Source organism: Adelges cooleyi, unplaced genomic scaffold, assembly GCF_023614345.1.
Source record: "Adelges cooleyi isolate 19-005CV unplaced genomic scaffold, UGA_ACOO_1.1 ACOO_flye_CR_arks_rails_tigmint_CR_PRNA_2, whole genome shotgun sequence".
In the NCBI taxonomy this organism is placed as follows: Eukaryota; Metazoa; Arthropoda; class Insecta; order Hemiptera; family Adelgidae; genus Adelges; species Adelges cooleyi.
Window position 1 is genome coordinate 7,429,465 of NW_026095860.1, and position 18,736 is coordinate 7,448,200.

Below are 18,736 nucleotides of genomic sequence, written 5' to 3' on the forward strand. Positions count from 1 at the left end.
AAAGTGCACATAAGGCAAGTTCAATCTTGACGAACTTACTGTAAGAAGATATTCGATTGCACTTCCGTTGATCTTATAATAATACATAGTAACATAAATTAAAAGAAATCTACTAATATTCATGTTGTAAGCAAGTTTATCAATAAATGGGGTAACAAATGAAATTAACATATATTTATCGTTGTTTTATAGTGTTTTGAGTGTTAAGTTATTAGTTTAACCTCAATAAACAAAAACTACTGTTATAATATTAAAACCAAAAGTTGTTTTAAAAAAACTTTATTAAATACCAACTATCATCATTTATATTTATGTGATGATTAAATGTGTATTAAAATACAACCACATGCCACAAAGGTTATCTTGAACTATACAAACGCATTATAAGCTTAATTAAAGAGAATATATAATTTAATTTAAAATTAAATTACTATGAACCAGCGTAAAGCGCTACAATAATTATATTACCTGAAAATCTTGAAATTTAGAAAAACAATTTAAAGTAAACGAAAAGATAATTTAAATTTAGTTGTACACCAAATTCCAATAAATAGATTAATTTTGAAAATTACCAAACATATATGACCTACATTCAAATATAATTTTTTTTTTATTAAATTGATAAGTTTAAGATAGTCGTGGAAATAAAATAATAAGTTATACAATCACAATAACCAATTGAAATACAGCATTAAATTGAATATTTGATGTTACACACACTGACACACACAACATACAATATTATCTATTGACTTTAAATATTTCAAATATTAATTATACATTTTAAATTTTAATGCATTTATCGTTTAATTTTTTTGACATAAATTGATTGTATAATTATGTTTAAAAATCGATGAATAAAGCACGCCTAAAAGTTCAAATAAATAAAACAATAATGCTAAAAAGTATAAAAACAATTTTAAAAAAATATAAACGAATAGAAACATGGTTGGTTATTTAAAAAAACCAATTATGTTTAATGGAACCCTTTTAGTAAAACAACTAATAATAATACCTAATTAGTTTGTTCAACCTTGAACTTTGCAGAAATTGTTTTAGCTATAATATAAAAACCGAAGAATAACAACACTGATCATTCATTGACTTGATAAAATATAATTTGTTTTAAATAATAACGGCTTCGAGTAGTCTTTTATTTTTAAAAGATTTTCAGCGAATGTGGACATTTTATTTCAATCTTAGAGGGTGGATTTTTGCAACGCCCCTCCCCGTTTTCCTCAAGAATATCCCAAAACTTTTCATTTAATTAAAAGCATAAAATATATAAATGATCATCACGACAACATAAAAGAATAATACTAACACCACCTTTGACGTGTCAAACCAACATAGGCACAATTGGGGGGCTTAGAGAGTATTAGCACCCTCATTTTTAAAATTTAAATTGCGCCTATGCAAACAAAACAAGCCAGCTGTTTATCAGATCGGCCAAAGACCAGGGCGAAATGTAATAAGGTCTTTGACCAAAATATTATAATTTGGAACACAAGTCTAAGTATAATTATTATTATCCGTTACCACTTAAGGTATAGAAGGGATAGATTATGCAAGTAGAGTCTTAGAGTTTGGATGAATTAGGAAACTTATGGGATTGTTATCAGACAATCCGGTCGTTTTCTGAGCAGCAAAGCCAAATCGCTTTAAATTGACGACGGTATAAAGCTAATGTACTATACTAACGTTGATTCGAAAAAGGGAAACTCGTATTTTTTCCGTGTGAAGAACTAAAATTATATACATGTGTTTGGCTGTATTCTGTTCAACGCATATTCGACACTATTTTTATGCAGTCCAAACGTACCATTTATCAGTATAACTGATCAACTGTGTGTTTGTGTGTATATACTTATATTATATGTTCGCATTTTCAATACCAACGAGCATAGTGGGTTGTAGATATTTGGCAACATAATAAACCTATGTCGCGTTGAAAGCTCACAAATATGATTCACGTTTGATTTTTAAGGCCAAACTACAGGGTGGGACACGACGATTTGCGACAAATTTGCAACAATAATTAATATAAATAAATAAATCCGCCAAACCCTAGTAAAATACCTTAATATGTAAGTATTATCATTTTTGGTGCTGTGAATAATATTTGAATTAGCCGAGTTATTATGGAATAATATGATTAGGATTGACTCCTACTTCCTCTCACTAAATTCAATTATTGTTATAAATAAAAAGATTCACGTTTTGATAAATCAAAATTAAACTCTCCTACTATTAACTTGCATATTATTATCGTAAGAAAAAAATTTTAAGATAATATAAACTATTTAGTCTTTCCGAAAGCAATTAAAAATACTTAAAATACAATTACAGTTGTAATAAAGTTTCCCGTTTCCAAGTGCTAGTGGAAAATCAGAAACATAATCAAGTCGAGTATCTAAATAAATAAATGTATAGCTCCGAGTATTGTATTATTACTATACACAGTTGTCATCAGTATATTTAATAAAATGTTTTTCTAAGTGTCATCCACTAATCACTATCTATTTGCGCACTAGCTATTTGTACACATGAGATCCATCGAAGGCGGCGGTGGTATGGTGTAAAGCGACATAGACGACAAAGGGGATTTATGGAAAATGTTCAGATTCTTCACCACCGGTATGGCGGCCGTGATCGAGATGGCAATGACGAAACATATCACCCAAAATCCGTTCTGGAAAAAAACACAGGAGCAAAAATTCAATTAAACTTATATACTGTTATAAGACCACATCATAATACAGAAACGTACGAGAGAGTCAAAGGCCTGTCGGCAAATCAAATCCCTTCCAATCCTGTACACGTTCCATACTGGTCTACACGATGCTGCTTCCGTTTTGATAGACTCCGTCACGTGTGACTTGTATTTGTCAAACAGCGACTTAATGCTATTCACGTACTGGACCATGTTCTGGTTAAATAATTAAACGGTTAATAACTATTGAATTCTAGCTACGATTTAAAATATACCGTGGTTTTAAACCATGGTTGTAACACAGATGGAAATGGATCCATTTTAACATGATGTTTTTCTAGCCCGCGATTCATCCATAAATCACATTAGGTAGGTACCTAAGTAAATTTTCAGGCACGAAAAAGTGTAACGCTTTCATGTCATTAATATAAGTGATAAAGAACTACTGATAAATGATAAGCGACTGCTGATTAGCATTAGTGATAAAAGAGTTGACTTTAATTTATTAATTTGACAATCGATCGATTATAAGTTAGGAATGTAACGTAGGTTTTGTTTATACTGAACTTTCAACTTCTTGACCATGAGCGCTAATTTAAAGGCTAGAAATCAAGACTGCGGATGAATGATTTGTTCTAGAAAAAAATGACTCAATTAAAAACAATTTGTTGTCCGATTCTGGAAAACATATTTGGTTTTGGAAAAACATTTTTTTTTAGTTAAGGAGTAAAATCTGATTTTTGTCGGGAAATTGGTCCAGATTCTTGCTAAAAATGTAATCGCATTTAAATATTTTTCGTAAAGAAAATTTAACATTTTGTGTCAAACATTGAAACGTGTATCAATACAAATTAAAACATGATACTGATCAATTTGTTTGTTTATTTATTCCTATGGCTTCAAAGTATCAATGATACTCAAAATTGTTGGGGCATGCTCACCTCCGCCGGCTCAGATTGGGGTCTCAAACATTTAGTACCGAAATGGTATGCTACGATAAATCAAACGAATGTAAATGCTTTTAATTACTTTTTGCTGACATTTCTTTTATAATATCTAGAGGCATTCTTGAGTCTAAAAGCGCCAAACTTATTTTTTTTTAACTGTTCGCGAATACGCCTTGAAGTTTTTATGTTTCGTAAAGTTCTCAGTGTTAATTTGCTTAACAGAGTTTTTTCAATTTTTCCCAGGAGTACCATTGTTTTTACATCAAATAAAGTGTTAATGGAAACGGCTCGTCTGTGTGTTGTCAATAGCGATACTACATACTATATATTATAAACGATTAGAGCATTGCGGTTACCTTTCGCAGGATCTCATCAAAGTCCGTGTGTTCAATTCTCGTGTACGCTTTTGCCCACGTCCGGTTCAACGATTCCGACAGCGGTTGCATTTCGACCTCCATCAGCGTTATCCGGTACAGTAACACGTTCTGAAACGTTAAATTAGTTTACATTAAATAACCAGATTCGAGTGGTGCCATCAACGATCGGGATCTAACTTTGTTTTGCCCCATAGGGTTCATCACTGTGTCCACCAAGTCCGAGATGTTCCCCACCACCCGTTTGAGTGTCGTTTTAAATACGTTGGAAAACGTTGTCGTTTGCGTTAGAAGTGCGTTCAGCTGATCACGGAGCAACGTCACTCTGCCGTGAGCTAAAGACGAAGCTAAAATCTGCATAAAACACAAACAAAATAAATAAAACGAATCGTTGTAAAAAAATATAAACTCGAAAACTTGTGTTCCTTATTTTTTCCAAAACGCCTATAGACGTTAAGTGGACAGATAGAGAACCAAACCCTGCTGAAACGCCTCAAAATATTTTATGGGGTGCTGAAAACTTGTTGGAGTTGTGATAAAAATTATTTTGATAATATAGCTTTTTAAATTTTAAAGATGAAGTATAACTATATAATAAATGTCAAATAGTTTATAAGGTCGTGTTAAAAATCTTAGTTATCATAAAAAACCATAATTTATAAAGGAGTTATGCATAATTTTCATAATTATATAACCCTTTTAATTAAATTTATCAAATACCGCGTACATTATTTTTAAACTAGAACCTTAAGAGGACACGCCAACCCCACCCTTTTTAAGAAATAAATTATAGGCAATTTTTTACAAAATCTTAACTTAAAGGTTAAACTGTGATGTGTAATTATTAGTTCTGTTATAAATAATAACAATAGGACTCTTTTTTGGTAGTTAAATTATTTTTCAGACTATCACAGCATCTTTGACAATATTAAAAAAAAATGTCATCCAAACAGTGCTATACGCATATTCTCAACTATCGACTAAGTAACAATCCTAGAACATTTTTTTTTACTATTTAAAATAATGAGAACTTTATCTAGGTTTTCTCGTCGGCTTTCTTTTTTATATTATTAACCCAACATTCACAATTTATATTTTAATTCTAACATTCATTTACTTTTTTAAGAGCTTGTATTTTAGGTAAAATTTAAATTTTCTAAAAAAAAAAACGACAGAACCTAGTTAAGTTCTTCTCTTTTTAACGGTATCAAAATTTGTTTTCTATGACCATTTTGCTTTGACCCACACACTTTTCCATAAACACGTTTTAACGATTATTTTTAAAGGGTATGCCGTCCTCTTAATCATAAGTTACTAAGTATGAGATTGGCTTTTGTAAAATTAAGGTGCGCAATCAGTTTTCAAAGTATATTACGTAATCCAAATTTTTAAATAAGAAACTACGGCTAAGTCCGCCTGGGAAGGAAACAAATTATAGACAATAGTTGTTGCATACATTGTCCGTAGTATGACAGAATTTATTTTTCCAAAGTTATTGGCCGCTCACTTGACGATTAAGACCATATACTTTAAATAATTTGTATAGGATTGTAACCTTTTAAATCCTATCGTTTTATTGCATCACTGAGACTTCAAACTTATACTATTGTTATTTACATTATTTCAAAACAATTATGTTTATTAGAGGTGGTCTCATTTTTATTTGACAAATTTACATTACAATTTCTATGTAAACACGTCAAAACAACATTGGATCCACCATGCTATACTTGTTAACGGTTTCTTAAGTTCTTTCTTTTTGTTTACCTGACTTCGAAACATTTGAAAATCCAAGTTGATAGACTCTGCGATCGGTTTTAATGCATCGGCCGTCGACACGGGTTTGTCTCCGTCCAAATTAACACGAATTTTTTTCATTTTCAGACTCTCGAGGCCGTCCATCAGACCCGGCCATTTCGTATAGTCCGAACCTGCCTCGGTGTTGTACACTTTGTTCAGGCTAAAGGTCGAGTACGCCGTTCGATTGGCTTTGCACGCCCTACGATAGAACGATAATTATAATAAAAATTAATCACCGCCGAATGGTTTAGTAGTATACTAACACATTTACAGGTTATATACTTGCAACAAAGCAGCTATATCGATCGACTCAAATCCGGTATACTTACTCTATAACTTCGCCGAACGAAGCCGTGGGCGTGTCGTTGCCGAAAACAAACCAAGAAAAGAAACCGTGCTCGTTCGTTAAAGCCGGGTAGTCCATGATTTTGGAAACCGTCTCGTACGAAGGTTCGTCGTACAAGGCCCGGCAAACGTTGGCTTCACCATTACTGCTCACTATTAAACCTACGAGCGCGGCCAACCACAACACCAGACTCGTTAGCCTCATAGCGCTCACACAACTAGATCAGGAGGAAAACAATTCGTCAGTCGATTATATTTTTTCAATATTGTTTGACATTACCCGAAAAAGTAACACTTCGCCCAAACCGCGTCCGAACAATAGTTGACCACGATGCTACAGGCCAACAAAAGCCACACCACGAGAGCAGTTATTGCTATTCCTGGAACGCAATAATATAATAAAGTAATTATTTGAACCTCAGCCTATGAGCAAATATAGACCGTGGAACTCGTTAAACGCTTTAAACCCAATGGTATCTATCTTAAAAATCAAAGATCCTGAGTGATTTCCTTTTAAAAATAAAATGTTTGATTCGCTCAAACTGCATTTATTACCTGAGAATTATTAATCGAACTTGTTTTTAGAGCCTTTAGAGGGTATTACATAAGATTTCTTTTTCACAACCAAGAAAAAAAATGTTAAAATAGACGCAGACATAAATGGTGAAAAAAAGAAAACAAAGAGAGTCACATGATCCATCACGAGACCACTTAGTCGAAAAAACAGTTGCAACTGGGGACATAAAAATAAATGTATTATATATATGTTCGAAACGTCAGCTAACTAATGACAACAACATAGATGGATCCGAAAATGATCAAAATAACCAAAAGTTGTTCTCTAGGTGAACCGTAGACAATTTAAGCCATCTCTGGTTTTGACATATTGTTCCAAAGTTAATGTGTTGACTTACCTAAACCGACGGACCACCTGTACGACTCCATTTGCTTCAACTGACCCATATAATTGTTCGCCTGCTCTTTCATGTCCATTAGTTTCGAAACGAGTTTACGAGTGTGACTCTCGTAAGGATAGATCGAGAACTCCAGTTGACGTCGACGATCCATCAGTGACTGTTTTATTCCTGTTGAAAAGAGCCACGTGCGAAGAGTAATGCTATAATATTTAAGGTATCTGTGTAAACGTTCGATAAACGAGTCATTTTTGTACGTTCAGTTCAGGGTAACGTTTTTTTGAACTTTTAAACATACACATATATGATATGACATTATATGTGTATATTCACAGTTAACAGACCCTGTATTTGTCTCCTCTTGAATACTATTAAACGTTTTTAATTTACTCGCGTACTTACGCCATCTTTCTCTTTCTGTCTGGTCGTACACCGCCTTTGGGATGTTGGCGTTCTCGGCTGACGACAAAGGAAGACTGGACAACCCGTCGTTTTCTACTTCTAAAACTCCTTTGACCGCTTTAATCAAATCATCCTGGCAACGAAACGGTTATATTATATGTGGTACTGATATATTAAAAATCTTTGTCCTTACCAAGTAAGTTAAGTTCTCGGCTTGCAGTCTGTTCTTGGAGATCATATCGCACATAACTGACACGTCGAGAGAACATCTTTCAGGCACTACCTGAAGTTCAGCGTTAAGTTCGATCACTTGTCTGTTATAAGTGATCAATTCGTCTCTCACTAGTTCGGCTTGCACGATCACATCCTTCGCCTTTGGAAATATTTTCTGGAAATCTAAAAAAGTACAGACAATTGTTATAGATGCTGCTTAAAACAGATATACATAATTTGCTATACACCCAGGTCACCCATGTACTACCTTGGACTACTTTAGAAACGTTGGTCCGTGAACTGAACTTGTGTCCGGATCCATAAATGTCATTTTCGATAGATCCTCCTAATTGTTCAGCTATGTCTGAAAACATTTATATTGTAATATTGAACTTTCTTTAAAAAAAACGTTTTGAAAATATTTTAAGGAAACACAAAAAAAACGTAATTAAATCAAGTTCTTAAATTATACGTCCGCAGTCCAGTTAATAACGAAATAACGCAGATTATAAACAAATAAAATTATATCGTTTATAAATAAGTGTAAAACGTATTCAGTGTAGCCATGTTTTTGCACGCCTCATTAAAAGTGCGCCAATCGTTAATCTTCAGAATTTTGCCATGAATGGATGTAGTCTTAAACGGATGCTTTTTGTTTACATCCGGTAGACCAATAAATATACTGTTTATTACCAAAGGCTTGTGTATTGTACACCATAGGACTTGAGTTTTTAAAATGCGATTGCGACATATTAACGTGCAACTCTGGTCGAGTAAATAATAAACGGGTGATTTTTTTACTGTCTACGTACCTATATTTGTTTTTTTACACGCACGCTTAAAAACCAAGTAAGAATTATTTTGAGATGTTATTGTTCACACCCTTAAAAAATAAAAAAAAACTATAATATCCGTCTATCCTTCTATAGACGTTTCTGGTCGTTGTGACTACATAAGAATAATAATACTTTAACAATTTGCCATAATTTGTTCAGTCAAGCTGTGTTTAATGCAACTATTCATCAAATAACTTAGACATAAATAAAACTGCAAGTTAAACTAAACGTATTGCCGTATGTCGAGTTATCCAAACGGACAAGCTTAAGCTTAAAACGGAATTATTATTTTTTTCTTATTCTCACTGTTTGGACACATAATATGGTGTATTAAGAATTAAAGGAATTCTTATAAAGCTGTAATAACCATTAATCTATACTAAAAATCGGTAGAAAAATAATTATGAAGAAGCAATAGCCTATTTTTTTTTTGTATTCTCGGCTTTCTTTGAAAGTCGTACACGCTGATTGATCTTGTGATTCCATTCATCCGCAACGCAATAAAAATAAAAAATACTCAGGTCGAATTTATAGCGGTTTAGTGACTATAAATATTATGTTTTATCGGTTTTAATGAGATTCGTCTGCCGAGTTGATGATACAACCTTGACAACGAGTTATTCATTGAAAAAAAAAAATGTATACAAAATATAATATTATACTTGTGAATCAAATTTGGAGATTGGAGCTTGGAGCTAGTCGAAATGTATTGTTTATAATTCTGACACAGTTTTATTATTTAAATGACGCGTAAAGATTTCGAATAAATAATATTAAAAAGTACCTAGTAACTTTTAAAGTTTACATTTTATCCAAAAACATAACACTAGAAATATAGGTGCACTAGTGTTATTAGTGTTATATATTTTCTATTATCTCAGTAAAAATATGTTAACGAGTACTGAGGAAGGTTTTATGCTAGACATTAAGAAGAAAATGAGTACTTACCAGAAAAATCTGTACTCCGAATAAGAATATGTTTGAGAAAGTATGTAAAAATAGGTATTATGCGTAAGTGTAGAAACAATCTAAAAACTATTTTTAAGTGTAAAAACAGACTACTACTTTTAGGTTTCAGTTTTCGCGAGTAATTCAGCAAGTTGAAATATGAAAAAAAAAAAATTATTTTTTGTTTTTGATATTTTCGATCTTATGGAAATGTGCGGAGTACAAACAACACAATAGCGAATTCAGCAGTGTTGCAAATTGGTCACCGTAAAAGCATATTCTATGCTAAAAATATTGGCAAGAGAATTTGGTGTCTGCAATAGAGTGAAATTTTAATCATTAACTAAGAAGACTTGAAAAAAACAGTCTATATATGTTTAATTAACCATTGTCTTAAATAATATAACACCTCGAGAAACTGTTTTTAGCAAAATTAAAATAATACAAATTTAATGAGGCACCTGGAAACGACGGGCTTAAATTACTATTGGCAAAGTATAAATGTAAAAAATAATCAGTGTGAGATGTAAATTACGACTAAATGCGAATGGTATGGACAGAATGTTAAACGAGTGTAGTTACTTAATTGACGGCATAAAGACAAAATGGAAAAAAGTAGAGACTTCTTGTTAAGCGTGGGTACATTTTATTAGTAGAGTTATAAAACCAGAGGGAGTCGTAAAATGTAGATATCGAGTGAAAAAACTTACTTGTAATATTGCATCTGTTTGAGATGATAGATTAGAGGGGAAATGATGCAGCCGGGGCGAGTAATTTCATTTTATACTCTGCATCACTGTACTTATAAAATCGTGTATACAAAAATAATTAGAACTGACGTCATTGTTCATTCATTTGGACATAATTCAGTCTATAGACGGAAATGACGGTTTGGTTTTGACGGGTGACTCTTCAACATTTGAAGGTGCGGCTCGAATAACGTGTTAAGAATCAATCTATACCTACATTTTTGTACTGTATAGGTAAAGGAAAACAACATTTTTATCATCGGGGTTGATAGGTTTCCATGCTTACTGACGGTTAGGTGCGACAAGACAATATTGGGAATTGTTTTTGTAGTAATTGGTTCATTATACAATATTGCACAAAAAAATAATAAATATTGGCTATTCAGACTGAACTTTCTTTTATCAATCCCTAAGCGAATTAACTAACTCGGTATTTAAAATTTCCCATGAATGTTTTATAATAGAATACTATTATTATATTTGAATGTATTATTCATAAATAGGTTCTAAAATAATTTTATCAAATGCCCTTTAAATTAATCTGAAGATTTCCTAAATAAAACTAAGTAAACTCCATTTCCCGATAATTAGAAAAATATGAATAAATAAATTTTGTTTCTTCTTCTTCCCCTTCTCCTTCATCCCAACTCTTCATTCTGGCTCTTAAAGGTCAGCCACTCTTGTCCTAATATATGTATGCATATTGATGTCTCATTTCTAATTCTCTTTTCTATAATCTTTTCCCAAATCTTCATAACATGGCTCATTATTTATAATCCTCTATAATTTCCACATTCTTACATCTCCCTTATCATTAAATATAGTTACTACAAAACTATTCCTTTACGTTTCTGGAATTTTTCCCTTCACTAGCACTTTATTAAATAGGTAATTCAACTAGCCTATATATTCCACACGTCTAGTAATCCATCTGGTCTAAATAATAACCTTGTTAAAATAATAAATAAATAATGTAATTTTTACTTAAAAACTTTAGAGTATTTTATTTCTTCCTATCTATTAATATGAGCAGTGAATATAAACAACTTAGTACCTATATACATTTTTAAGAAGGTCATTGGCCCAGTAAAGTATACATAGTATACTTATTCGTCTCGGTATAATCATTCTGGACTTCAAAATTATTGTCCTCGATAGCAATATACAATAATTTATTACTCGCATCCTCTATAAACCAATAACATACTAATGGTAGAATGCGGCTGCATTCTGCATTTTGATTTCCTTCGTGACTCGTTAAGGTTCAATTTCTCGATAACGCAGAAAGTTCAACGGTCGTTCGAAATCCATTTATATGTATTATAATGTTAGGTAAATCGATCGTTTACAGGAGCCATTCCCAAGTCCCAACGGCAAATAAACAAAAGCCAGCTCAATAGAGTCGGGCAATACACGTACAATAGGGTCGGTAACAGGTCTGTTGGAATTATGATGGCTGAAAGTGATAGAATCACTATAATTAAAATATAAAACACATTGTTATAAAATCAATAACTATATGCTCGGTTCTGAATCAAAGCTAGAGGCAAGCTAGATTGAAATCATTTAAGCACTTTGAAGTTCAAACGGAATCGCAAGAACCGCAATTAGCAGTTAACGTTAATAACAGTATCAGATATTAAAATGTAATACAATTACTATTTTGATGGTATTTACCATCGAGTTTCGCGAAAACAGCATCAGTCGTAGAGTCCATCGAGCCTACGGCAATCGTTCTGATTTGCTTCTGAGTCACCGAGAACATATCCACTAAGTCACCGACTCCATACTCCAAAAGATCACCGACACCGAACACGGCCGATCCCATGGTTTCGTTGGTCACAACAAGACCACAAGCGCCAGCTCTGGAAACAAAGTGGTATTATTTCCATGAGTACAAACAACCAAAACAATTATTGAAAATAAGTTATAGAAAACTTAAACTAAATATCTTGACATATTTTATATTAAAATTGCAGTTTGTCGTTCGCCGCGCAGTTAAAATCAAACATCGACCCAATTATTATAAAAAAAAAGTACAGCAATTATAAAATTTAATCGTTTCTCGACAAAAAATAATATCACGGGTTTTAAGTCATGGGTGGAAAAAATTCGTTTAATAATCATAATATAAATATTGACGTTGGTAATTGAGTTTTCGAAATTATAATTATCTTTTAATGGAGTTGCCTCAATAACTCGCGAGACTAATCTGTCGTCAATACCCTTTGGGCACAAAAAAAATCAAAAACCCTTCAGTAAATATTTATTGTAGATTTTGGGTAATTATATTAATTGTTATAAAAGGTAATTTGATAGTGATCAATTATGAAGTCCAGAGCCCTTAGTGCTTGTCAGTTTTTGTTTAAACGCTCAGCGCTAGTGAAGTCCACAAACTTACAAATAGTCGAGTTAAAGAGTGTCGAGATAATATTATGTTTGTTAATATGATGACGAGGGTTGTCATATATCATGATGTTAATAAATTCTGTTTTTGTTTATTTGTTATTTTTTATCTGTTTTGTTGCATATCATACGTATATGGGGGATTCATTAAAGATGAGATTTTCATTTTCTCTTAAAATAATTGCAATTTTGTAGATGCACTTTAGTTTGTGTTATTTTACAACTTTTAAATTTGTATCTTTTTATTTTTTTTCAGGCCTCTAACAACTTCTAAAACTTCAATGGTAAAATATATATATTTAATTAACATTTTAAACGAACAACAATTTGCTGGAAATATTGTTTGGTCGAAAACTACTCTTGAGTTATTAAAGTCTAAAATTTAGGGTGGAAGGTGGAAATAACATAAACAATAATGTTTTAAAAAATTAAACTACAAAATAGTAATTATTTTAAGAAAAAATGAGCGTCTTATCCTTAATGATTCATCCTGTATATTTTTATACAGATGAATATATAGGATAGTAAACATGATATTACTTTAAATCTAGTTTGTCTTTAAAGTATATATATATATGTATATATTTTTTTTTATTGTTATTATCATATTTATTGCAACATTATACAACAAAATATTTTATAAAATATACATTCGGTTTTTAAACGACATTATTAGTTTTCGGGCCTAGGGATATTATAATACAATATTGAAAATCAGCATACGTGTGCTTCGTTTTAATTGTTTATAAGTATTTAAGTTGTTGTACGGAAAAATACCACTCAGCGACGACAAACGATGTCTTGTTCAGATCAAATGTTTGAGATTTTTTACAATTATTGTTTAATTATCAAGCCTACCTACAGCCTCGGGTGGTAAAGAAGTGTCAAATGGCTTTTTTGTGTATAATAAAGTGGTTACAAATTCTGACAGATGGTCGAGTACCAAGCTGTATAAATGGTAGAGTGGGTAAGTAGAATTGGTTAATCATACATTAAACCCGAGTATGCTTTTTTGAAATATAAAATATGTCGAATACTAATTATTCACCTATTATTTTCGATCATTGGCATTTATATTACAATAAATTATTTCATTAAAATTAACAACAGCTAATAATTCAAATTAAAAAATGAATTAACGGATACAATTTTATAACTATAGCTTCGACGCGAAGATTAGGAGGTATTGTTTTTAGTTTTTACACTGTATTTTTTTTTGTGGGTCTGAAAATTTCTAAACGGTTGAACAGATTTTTTCATATTATAACAATTTATTTAAATCAAAAACCGTACCTGAAAGATACTTTATTGTACCAAACAATTTAAAAAGTTTCTCCTACCTCGAGAATAACACCCAAAAATGTACATATTTATCAGCTTAAAATTACAGCGTACTATAATTTTTTTTTTCAATAGACCAATAGACATATTATGTAAATTTTACTAACTAAAAAATATTAAAAATCTTTTCCTCTAGCTGGGGTGGAATATTTTCTTTTACTTTATTAGGTGTAATTTTAGAGCTGAAAGTCTGAAAATTAGACTGAATGTAGATCTATAGGCTAGATTAGGGTTGTGCGTTTAACGGGAGAAATACAAATAAATTATAATTGATGTTCTATTGTTTGTTTTATTACCCTCGCCCTAATACGGATAAAAACATTGTTTGCCAGTAAACGATATTTCGAGCGATAGGTATAATAATGACCTCAATACGGTGACCATTAAATTTTAAGTATGGTCGTTAATAATTTTTCCCAATCGGATGACCTCTGCGCATTTAATGTTACAATAAAGCTTTCAAACAAGTCGATATACTTGACTGTATAGTACATACTTACAATGTTTACATTTAATATTGTGTACTCGACATATATTCATTTTAACCGATTTGTCTTTGTTGTTTTATTAAAGTTATGAAACTAGCTATTCTTGCACTAAACGCACTTTTATTCAAACAACACTAGTGCTAATTTACAATGTATACTTAACATATGCATATTTACCCAAGCATGAGCAAGAGAATTTGGACAGCAACAACTAGTACTCCTTTTTTGCAACCAGACTCCCAGCCGGTGTCGCCCAGCCACTTTGCTTCTTTGTAACGCCTCTGCCAATACAGGCCATACCGAGTGAGCAACAAACCGCTTAACAGCATTACAAAGCAGACCACCATTAACGGCCATTCGTACGGCAATATCTAAAAATTGACGTGTATAATAAATAAACAAAGTGAAGTAATTTGAGGTAAAGTGTCCCCTTATTTTTGGCTTTATAAGAGAAAAAAGTGTTGATAAAATTACGGTTATAACTGGGTATAAGTTATATTGTGCAAAGGAAATAATATTGGACAATTTTTAACTATAAGTATATTTTTTTCTAGGGCTCAACTCTTTTTATCGTGTATTAGAGGAGCTATGTAGTAACTGTAAACATCTAATTCATAATTCATATAATATTATTTAATGTCCTAATGGCGGTTTTTACCAACTGTAACACACTGAAAATGTAAGGATATTTCACAATACTGAAATTATAAATAGGTTATACCCATCCTTAATTTTAAGTTTATTCAGTGCAAATGGTCATAATTGTTTTTACAAATTAATTTATGGAAAAGTTTTATAGAGAGTCCTGTTTTTAAATTGACATCTTTGTTGTGGGATACGGAAAACTTTCTTGTACATGACAATATATTTAATTAAGTTAAATCAATCTTTAGACTTTGTGTTAGACATATTTTTTTATTATAATCAAAAATAGCAAACAGGTACACATTACTTTGATAATTGTTTTTTGTAAAAAAAGTTTACCAAGCACATCGTTTTAATAAATTGCAATTATATCCCGAACCAAAAAGCCCTAATCGCTATACTTACAAGAACATACTATCGCCCTACTCAGATGTGTACAGCTTTTGGAATAACACATAAATGTTATCAACTGACCGAATCCCCACGGAGAAAATGGCAAGGTTAATTTTGGTTTCTATTAAGTTTTAGTGGACGGAATCGTTTCTGTGGGATTGCAAATCGAATATCGTAGTTTAGTAGGTACCTATACTCAATTTTGGTTATAAAATAACTAACGTTTTCAGTTGTTCATTCGTTTCGCTAAATCATGATCTTATAAAACATGTTTAGCTTCGAATCTCTCGTATTCGGGTTTTAAACTTAAGAAACTTTGAATTCTGTAACCCACTTTCCACAGCTAAACTTTAATTTACTTTTAACATAATAATTGAAATGTAGGTCTACTTCAACATAAAAAAACTTCATGTTTATAACTTATTAGGGTATAAGATCATCCTTTTTTTATTCCCTTGTTGCATAAGCATCAAATATATACAAGAAAATATGATATTGTAACAGTAATTTTAACTCCCGAGAAACAATTCCACAAGCTAAATACATTTTTAATTATAATCAAAAACCTTCAGTCTACCTGAAGGTAGACTCGTGGTAGGTATAGAAATACGCAAACCAATTTGATCGTTCTGGCCACTAATTAATATTTTAAGGCAACAAAACCAATTTATATTTTAATTCAATTCTGTTTATTCTTTGGTCTTCGTTGTAATTATTAATTGTATAGCTATATATTTTATTAAGTTATTTAACTCGTGTATAATAATATGTAATAACTAAATATAGTATTATATCATAAAATCATGAAAATCTTCTTTATTTTTAAATCATCTTAAAGGTCATATGTTTGTAAGCTGGGTCCTAGACCCTAGCACAGGCGCCCACTCTTATTTTAAATCGCGTGCCAAAGTTTGACCTCACAGCCGCAAAATTAAAATATTCTGAATAATTGGGAAATAATCACATACAGAGATGAATTATGGAACTCCGGGAGAAAAGGAGAGTGCAAAATGTCTCCCCCTTTCCTCCGAAAAACACTAATTCACTATAGTATTTTTTATAAATAATAAATCATATTTTTAACTTCCAAATATTTTATATTTTTACCCCTCAAGATATCACTTGTTATAGTTCTTAATTCCAGTTAAAGTTTCTTTGAGAATTCAATCTAGCAATATGTCACGCAGGGTAGTTCTTACGGTGACTTTACTTCTCTTCTATGTAAGTATGAAAAGTTATGATGACGTTTTACTATCAAAAAACCATCAACCGTGCACCACGTGGTTGGGCGAATATTATATATCAGAAAAATCTCCTCGTCCCCGACGAATAGTACAATAATTTATTGCTTATTAAATACTAAATCGTTTTTTATTATACATTAATACCACATGAACGCGCACTCGCAACAAAGTATGCGCAACGTGGCCGATAGATATGAAACGGACAACATAAAAGCGGTTTAATATCAAAATAAAATATTAATAACAATAACAACGCAAGGATATAAGACGACATAAACAAAAATATATGAGCATTTGATCGAGACTGTGTTTATAGGAATAGTTTTAAAAAGTATATTATTTATACATCCAAGATAATATTATTATGACGTGCTTATGTGGTATTTGAACATTTTTTGCGTTTTTTTATTTGCATATATTGTACTTATAATATCATAATTGAAATTAAGCGTGTCTAGAATTAACCATTTTATTCTGCCGGAACTCTTACGTAGAAATTATATCTCGCAATTCCCAGCCCGATACGACCGTGTCAAACTTAAACTACACAAACAGAGAAACATCACTCGGCGGTGGCATTGTATAATTTAAGTTGTATAAAGTGTCACAGACAAAAAAAAGTTCAAACGAAAACTGATATACATTAATACGGTTAAAAAAATACAGACAATTTCACAGGGTTATTAATGTTGTCTCCCGAAAAAGTTTGCGAAATGGCAAACGTGGTGTAATTTAGCCAGCTTACGAAAATACTGATAAAAAAACTGTTAATATATGGATTGCATAAATTAATAAATGTCTTACTTCGTACTTATATTAATATTATTTACAATTATTTTTAGTTTTTTAATTCAAGTTTTTACCATCGATTTTCTCATTGAGTCCCCCTTAAAAAGGCCGACCTTTTTAATAACATTTTAAAAACAATTTTTAATTTAGATAATTTACAACTAATCTATGAATTATATCTAACATGGATACTTATAAAACTCATTATTTGCAGCAGTAAGACTTTTTATGGCTAAGGTTTCTTGAGTAAATGTTCTTAAGCAACATTTTTTTAGTTAAGTTCGAGATACGGTGTCATTTTTAAAGGACCAGTACTTTCAACATTGTGTCAGTAAATAATTGTCTTTTACTTTTTTCACCACTGTTGTCCAGTCGTATGGGTTGTTGATGAGGTCGAGCACAAGCTCGGCTGACACGGCTTGCCACATAACCAGCGATTCGGCGACTCCGACGGCTCTGAGTCCGGCGTCCGCCGAGCCGACGACAAAACCTAATCCGAAGAAACCGCCACCGTCTTCGCTACCGAAATCCGGTGACATTGTCTGCTGGTCCAGCTTGACGTTTTCGCCGTACTTGGCGCTGGGAAACCGCTGCAGCGGCGACGGAATGGCCACCGTCCGGTCGGATGCGGTTAAGTTGGCCACGTCGGACAGTACGTTGGTGTGGCCGGACACCGCGAACGTCATCCACGGCTTTCGGACGGCGAACAGCACGGTCGTTTGCTTGTCGGTCGCCGTCCTGGACACGACGGCTGTAGCGTCAGACGCTTTGATGAGTGACGGTGGCCGGGGCGGCACACGGTGGTGATGCGGTTTGCGGCCAGCGACGTCCACCGGTAGGCCACACAAGTGGGTCACGTTTATTGTCACGGCGGCGGTGGCGACGCCGACGTTGACGACAGCCAAGACGACGACGGTCGCCAAGACCGAGCACAGCGGCGCGGACAACTCGGTCGGTGACATGGCCGGAACGCGAGCACCACCGGAAACACGACTGTCCACAAGCAGTGACGGCGCGCACGGATTACCGCGGGTCACCCGGTTTTTAAAAGGTTTCCCTTGTATGCGGATCAACGGACCGCGTAACAGAAACCCACCGTACCGCCGCTGTTGTCTACCTCTTTCAAACCCGAGTGGCCACCCTCTCTTGTAATAACATAATGTATGGTCTTGTATAGCGTTTAAAAGGC

The 18,736-nt window shown here is 32.7% G+C and overlaps 1 protein-coding gene across 1 annotated transcript; it reads right to left on the bottom strand.

The window, feature by feature from the left end:
* Nucleotides 1-988: 988 nt before the first annotated feature.
* LOC126833769 (prominin-1-A-like) lies at nt 989-18,509 on the bottom strand. Its single transcript, XM_050565295.1, has 14 exons — nt 17,898-18,509; nt 14,654-14,847; nt 11,919-12,106; nt 7,977-8,072; nt 7,689-7,891; nt 7,496-7,628; nt 7,094-7,264; nt 6,460-6,559; nt 6,164-6,397; nt 5,802-6,033; nt 4,215-4,388; nt 4,017-4,145; nt 2,771-2,929; nt 989-2,692 (listed from the first exon to the last, which is right to left on the bottom strand). Exons 1-14 carry the CDS (start codon nt 18,507-18,509, stop codon nt 2,531-2,533), a joined length of 2,787 nt encoding a protein of 928 aa, XP_050421252.1. The 3' UTR covers nt 989-2,530.
* Nucleotides 18,510-18,736: the final 227 nt, after the last annotated feature.

Bases quoted from the DNA above. Each gene is read 5' to 3' on its own strand.
- LOC126833769 (XM_050565295.1), bottom strand. From the start codon at position 18,509: ATGTCACCGACCGAGTTGTCCGCGCCGCTGTGCTCGGTCTTGGCGACC. The intron at 12,107-14,653 runs GTAAATATGCAT...CTTTGTTTCCAG, and splicing joins ATTCTCTTGCTCATGCTTGG to AGCTGGCGCTTGTGGTCTTG. The intron at 7,629-7,688 runs GTAAGGACAAAG...TTTCGTTGCCAG, and splicing joins CCGAGAACTTAACTTACTTG to GATGATTTGATTAAAGCGGT.